Below are 9,000 nucleotides of genomic sequence, written 5' to 3'. Positions count from 1 at the left end.
AAGGGCAGATGTATCTTTAGGGATTGCTGATTCTTGAGCCCAAATGATGTCACCAGAGCTCAGTTTCTCTCTTTTCATTTCTTTCTGGTTGGAGGGCAAGGTTTGAGACCTCCTGAAAACTGGCCAAAACCCTGGATGGGCTCTGATTGGCCGGGCTTAGGTAATAAGCACATCTTTGAGCCAATCCCTGTGTATAGGGATGGGAGCAAGGATGGTCCCTCCAGATTCCCTCCCATAGGTCCCTCTCCTCCCCTGTGCTGCTGTGCATAGGGCTGTGCTGCCAGGGGAGGGGCAGGAACAGGATGGATTGGCAGAGCAGCCAGTGACCACTGGTGTTTTTTTTGTTTTTTTTAACCCAGCACCACCTCCTCTCTGTGTCACTGGCTTCTAAGCCTCTAGAGTCAGGTCCCAGGAGGATCCTTGTAGAGAGGAGACTGCTGAGCGTGGGGAACTGCCTGGAAAGTCAGGGCTCTGGCTGGTGCCCCAGGTTCCCTGTTTCTAGAAACCTCTTCCCATCTTCCTTCAGAGCAGATCCCAGGGTTGTCTGCACAGCACAGGGTGAGGAGACCACCAAGCAGTACTTTCTCAACTCCAGATTGCCTCTCTTTGAGGCTGGGAAATATTTTTTATTTTAGTTTTACCTCAGAAATAAGCCAGTCATAACCAAAGGAAGACAAAGAGAACCCTATATGAAAGAATTAAGTGCCGGCTGCTCTTGGGTCCTTTCCTTTAGACTTCTGTTACCACAAACCTGTTCCCCAAGGCCAAGCAAGGCATGAAGAACTCTACTGATGATGGTGATGAGCATTTTCTTCAGCCCTGTGGACATTTCTCTTTTTTCAGATGTGTTCAGAGGAAAGACCAAATTTTTTATCAGTTGATTCCATATTTAGTGGGAAAATAGGAAGATTTCTCAAGAACCTGAGGTGGTGGAGAAATGTCTCCCTGCTGTGGTTGTTCTATCTGTGGTTCTGGGTCAGGCGTGAGGAAGGAGCTAGATCTTAAAGCCAGGAAATCCAGGTTCCATGCCTGCCCTCTCAGGACCTTCAGGTCGGCCTTGGCTCCTGTCACTGGGCCTCACTTGCCCCACCTGTAAAGTGAGGGGTTGGACAAGATGACCCCACAGTTCCTTCTTAGCTCTTAATTTCTGTGAGTCTAGGTCAGGTTGAGAAGGAAGACCAATCAGGATTCTGGTTCTGTTCCTGCCCTTGCCATGACTCACTAGGTGACCTTGGGTAAGTTCCTTATCTTGTTGGACCTGTTCCCCACCCTTGAACATCCTATATCCCATAGGAGGGCTGTCTAAAAGGTGGTCAGTATTCAGGAGCCCTTTTCCTCAGCAGGCTCACCACTGAGGACCCTGTGTACTAGGAAACTCTAGACTGGGTCCAGCCCCCCGTATCTGGGGCTCACACCTAGTCACATGGCTTCAGGCCTCCCTGCCCTCTTTAGGCCACTCTGGCCTTGCTCTGTCTTCCAGACCCGGAAACCAATATGGACACGCCTCAGCCAAAATGTTCAACTCTGCAAAAGCCTCATCAAGGAATGTTCTGAGCCAGTGGGAGGGCCTGATGCTGGGTAGGACATTGAGGAAGTAGATGTGACTCCCATCCTTGGGGAGCTCATTGTCTGGGGTGGAGAGGAAGGGCCAGTGTGAGGCTTTACCAGGTGTGGTGAGACAGGGACAGTGGAAGAGAGGATTTCAAGTCGGAGGAACTAAGAGGAGGTTTTGGATGGGACGTTGAAGGATGGGGTGGACCTGAGATGGAGCTGCAGGCTGAGGGCCCAGTGCAGTGGAGGAAGTGCAAACAGTCTATAGGGTCTGGGGGAGGAGGTTGATGAGTCTGGAAGGAGCATGAGACCAAGTCTCCAGAGGCTGTCATGGCCTGGACTCGGGGCTGGAGAGGCAGGGAGTCGGGCCTGGGGAGGCAGTGAGCGTTCTAGACTGGTCAGGAACCTTTTGGTTGCAACTGATGGGAACTGAACTTGAACTAACCTAGGCAAAAAGGGTGATTTATTGGGAGAACTGAGAATCTGAGGAAGGTCTGAACATCCCAGCACGGGAAAGACGAGGGTGCTGCTGGCTTTCAGGAACAGCTGACCCGGTGCTTGGACACCATCAGGACCCATCCCTTGATCCTGTTTCTCTGTGCTGGCTTCATTTTTCTCTTTCGTGGCTAATTTCTCTGCATGGGGAAGGGACTTACTGGCCCAGCTCAGGCCAGGTTCTCACCCCTGGATCTATCACCACATGGTAACAGGCTGCTCTGCTACTGCCTGCAGAAGCCAGGGGAAGGCAGCTTCTGAAGGAAGGGACCATGCTGAGCAGGCACCCCCAGAGCCTTTCCCTGAGTTTCTTAGCAGGAGAATATGGCCTGATTTGACCTGTACTTTGGGAAGAGTAGGCATTAAAGACAACAGTTTTCTTCCTTTTATTCATAAAAACAAATTTGCAACAATTTATTAAAAATTGATACCATGCAATAGGGGTATGAGAAATTCCTCATTTACATTTGATTCTGGCAGTTCCAGTCTAATTTAAAGCGTTTGTGCACTAACATTGGAAAACACCTTCAGGCTGAAGCCTCTTCGGAAGTGTATGGTGTTTGCTGCATATAAAAGGACAGAACCGTTAAATAGCTAGAGTCACTTCTGTGGGTCTTGTTATTTGTGGGGAAATTTAAAAAAAAACAGGTGAACCTACAGTATCATTAAGACAGAGAATGTACTGTATGGGTTAACCTAGAAGACTGTGCACGCTCAGGAGTCACAGTGGGTCACAGATGCACACACTCACCTCCGACTGTCCAGTGCTTTTTCTTTTTTTCTTTCCTGCTATGCTGGATTAATATTTCTACAGGTATTGTTTCTGTGTGCGTGTATACATTATGTACAATGAATTGTTTCTTTCCCTTTGAAAAATTAATGTGGTCCTTTAAATTAAATCTGGTTTGGTGAAATCAAGAAAGTAAATACTGTAATACACAGTGAGTAACAACACCGATTTTTAGTGCCTAAACAGACAGTGACTTCAACTTGACCTGTGATGTGTTAACATTTTTTTTTAACATTTTTTTCCCCCTAAAAGCTACAGTACCTCCATAACCTCTCTTTGGGGGAGGGGAGGAGAACTCTATGCTACGTGAAATAGGGTGTTTTGAAATGTTGGTGATGGTAAGATTCCCATGGGCCCTTTTGTCAAACCCTGGTGGTGACAACACTGTATTCCTGACTTCAGTGGTCTGGGAAGAGATTATTGCCTGCCTGTTGAAGCTGCCATTAGGGTTCTTTAGGGAGTTGAGCGACTGCTCAGTTGTGCAGACGTCCGGGACATTGTCATTCAGGCCTTTCTTTAGCAAATGAACCTGTCCCAGGAATGTCACAGAAATCATCGGATCCACCTCTCTCCAGCCAGGTGGATACTGGTATGGGGCTGTGCTGGGAGCTTCTCTGGGCCACAGCCCCGTCTGTCCTGAGGGCTGAAGGTCATGGTCATCCTGATACCTCATGGGTCAGGGCCGCTTCACTGTTTGGTATGAAGCTTTCCTGGTTGAGATCAAGTTTTGATCTTCAGAGTGACCCTGTGAGGTAGGGCAGGACAGGTGTTATTTCAACCCCAGTTTGTTAGAGAGGGGAAACTGAGGCTCAGAGAGACACAAGTGACTTGCCCAAGGTCATGGAGGGAGTCAGCAGTGGAGCAAGGACTTGAACCCAGCTCTTTGTGACTCTCAGGCCAGTGCTCTTTGGGGTTCGTTTAAAAGGGAAGAGTGATCTTATGAATGAGAATCAGTGTGCTGATTGATCACCCCTGGGACCCCCAAGGGCAGAGCTTGCCGGCTTGTCCCAATGAAGGCTGCCTTCTGGAAGTTAAGGGAAGCCCGCAGCTAGCAACTCTCTCCCCGTGACTACAGGGATGTCTTCTAGCAGATGCCCCTGATTCACTTTGGTCAGAAACAAAGTCAGTGGAAAAAAAGAAAACAAAACCCCAGCCAGCCCTTGGGCCCTGATGAGAGAGGTTAAAGTGCACAATCTTTCTTTATCGTGTTTGCTGGGAACAGACATTCTATGATTAGCTCGGGTGCCCCCCTTATTATGGGGAACACCTGATACGAACACAAGGACATGGCTGACGTGGTGGGTGCATGGCCGACTGTGGGTGAATGCTGCAGAGCGTGTCTGCAGTGACGTGCCCTAAATCCCCACGGTCCCGGAACGGGTGTTATTGTATTAATGTGTGGCATTTATCAGAGAGTAAGTCCCACCGGGAGGCATGCGAGTCAGCCTGCTCCGGTACCCCAGCCCTCGGCCCACAGAGCTGTGCCCGGCTGCCCTCCCTGTAGACTCCCTGTTCCAGGAAGGCTGGGGTTGGCTGGACTGGCAGCTGGGAGCCTGGCTTCCCTGCCCACCTCCTTCCCCAGAGGGGAGAAGGGCTGGCTTGGGAGGCCACAGCCGGTGGCATGTGTGCAGAGGCAGAGGCGGTTTCTCCAGAAGCCCCTCGCCTCTTTTCAAGGCTGCTCAGGGCCACTCAGTGACTTCTAGCTGGAGTTCTAGTGACTTTCTCCTTGTCTAGGATTTTTGTTTTTGCCAAGTTTCAAATATCCTAGCTCCTCCTCCTTTGCAGACATTAAGGAAGAAGTCATTTTCATTCCTCTTCTTTGTGAAAGAATGAAAACTTCACAAATAAGGCGCGAGGTCAGGTGCCAAGTGCCCCCCATCTTGTGCACTCCGTGCCATCGAGCAGTCCCGCAAGGCCAGCCGTGGCGCCAACTTCTCCGCGGCCAGAGCTGACAGGGTTCCTGTAGCAGATGCCTCTGCTCCGTGTGGTTCCGTCGCGGGGGAGGCCCCGGCCCCAGGCCTCCCGCCCTCACAGGCCCGAGACCATAACTCGGAAGGAGGGTGGCACGTGTCTGTGGCGGGGGCTGGCGGTGGGGCTGACGCAGGGGCTGACACAGCTGGCGTCCACGCCTCCAATGGACGGGAGGTAGGCGTGGTGGAGGATGGGGAGCTGGAGGGACAGCCGGCGCTGGATGCTGTGGCAGGGAGAGAAGGAAGGGGGGTGTTAGTGAAGGCTAGTGGGCTGCTCACCAGGAAGGCCTTTGGAGTCGCTTTGGCTAAGCAGCTGATGGTGGTGCTAAGAAGCTAACTTCTCTCTGAATCCAACATCTGTCTATCCTGTCATCTAACCACTCATCCGTCTGGCAGGTGTTTAATGCAGGCCTGCCTGTGCCAGCTGCTGCCCCGGGAATAACCAGAGCAACGGCAGCAAGGAGGAGGCAGGCTTCTCGAGCTTCCAGTGATTTTTAAGAATAAGGCCTTGCCCTTTGAACAGGGCTTTGCTGCAAACCCAGACAGCTCTCATTCGCTACTCTTGCCAGTCCCCGAATGGCCTTGGCTTTGGGTTCCCTCCCAGAAAGGCTTCTCAGCTGCTCTGTCCTTCCTTATTGGCTTCTCTGCCACTGTCTCTTGTCCAGGACCTCAGTCCCTCTTGCTGGGCCAATTCCAAAAAGGTTCCTTCCTGGTCTTTCGGCTTCTTTGGTGACTAGCGTTTTCTCTCCAACACTGGGATGGGGCATTCAGGGCTCCCCAAGATCTGCCTCTTGTCAAATTCTCCAGGTGAACCTTCTACCCCCTCTCCCCGAAAACCTTATTACCCTCTGGTGGCTAGTTTCCCCTAAAACCCTGCTTATGGGGAGGCATCTTCCATGCCTCTGCACATGCTGTTTCCCCGGCCTAGATAGCTCTTCCTCTGCTTTCCCATCTGATGACTGCTTTCCCTCTAAGATCCAGTTTAAATGTCATCATTTTTGTGCTAACCCCCTCAGAGAGTGAGCTCCTTCCTTCTCTATGCCCCCAGAACAAGGAATTTCTGGTAAATTCCCAGAAAGGCAGCCAGAAAAAAATCTGAGGCCGGGCTGAGTCAGGGGCTGGGTAAACAGGACTGATGGAGGAGCGGAGTGAAGAGGGAGCAGCCTTCTGACTACCTGCTCACTGCCACACCGTTCCGCTTGCCTTCTCATCAGTCCTTATGACCAGCAGGCAGGAGAGTAAATCACCTTATTTGTTGTGAAGGCTGCTTTGGCGGATGTGCCCAGGCCACTGCTCCCCTGCTCGGCTGTGTTTTGTGCAGTTTCCCACTGCATCTGGGAAGTTGCATTCCCTGAACTCTCAGGCCTCCTTGTGTTCCCCAGGCCTGGCAACTCAGGTGGGAAAAACCCCAGACCTTCACAAAACCCAATAGGCAAAAGAAGCACTGCTGTTCCCATTATAAAGATGAGAGAAGGGTACAGAGTTTGTGTAACTTGCTCACAGAAACAACCAGAACTGGGGAAGGTGTGACTCTTGCTTCTTCTGTTGAACCACAGTGCTTTGTGGGGTGGCAAATCAACTCACAGAGGCTGCCTCAGCCCACCAGGGTGCGCCCTGGGGTGTATGCATTGGTGGGGTTCTGAGATGGATGGGGACAGATGCAGTGCTGCCCCCACTCCCTAAGGACCTGCTGGCCAGAAGGGCTTCTCCCAAGAGACCCTTCCCAGGTGCTCATGAGAGATTAGTGTGTTGGAGACTTCATTTGGAAATTAAAGTTGAGCTTGTATAATGTCATTGGTGTTGGCAGAGTCCAGGAAAATGGGGAGCTGAAGAATGAACTTGACCTGGGAAAGGGTGTTCTGTCTGAGCATCCCAGGCAGGGTGGGCATCTGTGTGTGGTTGTCAGAGCCACACATTCTGCTGTCTGCTGGGATCCTGTTTGCCTTTTCATTAATTCATTGCCAAAAACCTACTCAGTGCTGGAAGCTGTGTTCAGTCCAAGGGACATAGGAAGGACTTAAACCTTACCCTCAAGGTGCTTGCACTGTGGTGCAGGCAACTAATAGGTAGACCACTGATGAATGCCATGTAACCATCAGTAATTATATTGGACTGTCAGCTGCGAGGCCCTGGAGCTAATTGGGTTGAGAGGCTACTAGCTCTAAGACTAAATGGCCCCAAATGACACTGCAGTTGGTGATTGGGCTCCCTTTGCTGGTTCCTCTCCCCTTGTTGTCACTTCCCAGGGAACAAGTTTCAGAGTTGACATTTCTAATTGCTGCTTCTAATCCGCTGTAAACTGGGAAGAACTAAAAATTGCCAGTGGGGACAAAGCTACTGGAGATGTCCAGGTCTTTGCTTAGATGTCACCTCACCAAGTTTGCTCTGACCTCCCTGTGTAAAATTATACTCCCTAACTCCTTTCCTGCTTAGTTTTTCTCCAAAGCACCTATCATTTAACATAACATACTAGGTTTTGCTTTTTTGTTAAGTTATTGTCTTCCCAGATAGAATGTAAACTCCATGAAGGGAAGGATTTTTGTCTGTTTTCTTCAGTGCTGTGCTTGATACATAGTAGGTCTCAGTAAATTGGTGTTAAGTAAATGTATTCATTTTATATGTAACAAAGGCAGAGAACATGGGATTTGATGTTGGAGAGACCCAAGTTCAAATCCTATCATCTCCTGCATTTAGCAACTGGTAAGCTTTGGCAAGTCACCTCCCCTCTTTGAATATTAGCTGTCTTATGTGTAATATAAGCAGTGTAATTTGACCTGCATCATGAGATTACTGTAGAGTTCAAATAAAGTAATGCATGTGAAAACATGGTGCCAAATGTAAACTCTTGTGTAGGAGGAATGTAGTCTTGGGCAGTAATTCTGAAGGAGAAGGTACTTACTGTTCTGGGGAGTTTATATCTTCTATAGGATCTTTGCATGTTCGAGAGGGCTCTGTCGTGTTCCACTGTAGCTGGGGATTTTGATCGAGGTGGTTTTTTAAAATGGCCTTTCCCCCATCTGAATGCAAAACAACAATACTGCAATAATTCTGTAAACTTAATTTTTAAAAATCAACAGTGCAGTCATTTTTAGGATACTGCCCAAGGAGAGAGAATGCAAAAGAGCCCATCTTCCCTTTGTGTTCTCTAAGCCATGGTCCCTGAGCCACTCTCCTGAGACCAAGGCAGGGAGCCGAGAAGCCCCTGTCCAGGGATGGAAGTGGCGTGCTGGGGATGTGGATAGTGTGCCGTGGGACCTCCCTTTCTCCAAGAAAAAAAGGGAATCGAGTCGACAAATGTAGGCAACATAACTTAGAAATGAGAGGTTCTAATATGAAGGTCCTTTTCACGGGTGCATTAGGAATATAATGACAAAGAAAAAAAAAGAACTCCAAGGTATATTTTCCATAAGATTGCTAAGTCTGAAAAGAATAATAATAGTAAACTGCTGGTGGGAGTATAAACCGGCATAATCTTTCTGGCAGGTACTGTCAATAAGCATCAAACACTATAAAAAGTATGTGTTTTACCCAGAATTTCCACTTTCAGGAACTATCCCAAAGAAATAATTAAGGATGTTTGTGAAACTATACAAAAGATGTTCAAATCCACATTGTTTACAATATCAGAAAGTTGAAACTAACCCGAATTTGTCGGGTAATAATGGATTAGTTACAGACTAATATGCACGTATGGGGCCTCCATTCACAGAAATACTGTGTAGCCACAAAACATGATGCTCTCAACCATCTTTGTGCTTCAGAACCACCTGGAGAGAACTAAAGAAATATGAAATATAAAAACATGGCCCCCACCTAAGAGATGTGGATTCATTTGGTTTGGAAAAGAGTATGGGTGTTGGGCTTCCCTGGTGGCACAGTGGTTAAGACATGGTGCAGGGGACATGGGTTCGAGCCCTGGTCCAGGAATCCCACATGCCGCAGAGCAGCTAAGCCCGTGTGCCACAACTACCGAGCCTGCGCTCTAGAGCCCTCGAGCCATTACTCCTGAAGCCTGCGTGCCTAGAGCCCATGTTCCGCAACAAGAGAAGCCACTGCAATGAGAAGCCTGTGCACCACAATGAAGAGTACCCCCACTTGCCGCAACTAGAGAAAGCCCGTGCGCAGCAACTAAGACCCAACACAGCCAAAATGAGTAAATTTATATTAAAAAAGAGTATGGGTGTTTTCTTTTTC

At 49.1% G+C, this 9,000-nt stretch overlaps 1 protein-coding gene across 1 annotated transcript in view; it reads right to left on the bottom strand.

Moving 5' to 3' along the window:
* Nucleotides 1–4,864: 4,864 nt before the first annotated feature.
* The window catches only part of GABBR2 (gamma-aminobutyric acid type B receptor subunit 2), a gene marked incomplete at both ends in the record, with an annotated part of 366,596 nt that continues 362,460 nt past the window's right edge, over nt 4,865–9,000 (bottom strand). The window contains 2 exons of the mRNA XM_082842255.1: nt 4,865–5,030; nt 7,706–7,823. Coding sequence (XP_082698381.1) covers nt 4,865–5,030; nt 7,706–7,823 — 284 coding nt within the window. The remainder of the gene's footprint in view (nt 5,031–7,705; nt 7,824–9,000) is intronic.

This window comes from Leucopleurus acutus (genome assembly GCF_964270905.1).
Source record: "Leucopleurus acutus genome assembly, chromosome: 7".
Lineage (NCBI taxonomy): Eukaryota > Metazoa > Chordata > Mammalia > Artiodactyla > Delphinidae > Leucopleurus > Leucopleurus acutus.
Note: the sequence above shows the minus strand (reverse complement) of the source record. Positions and strands in the feature narration are given on the sequence as shown.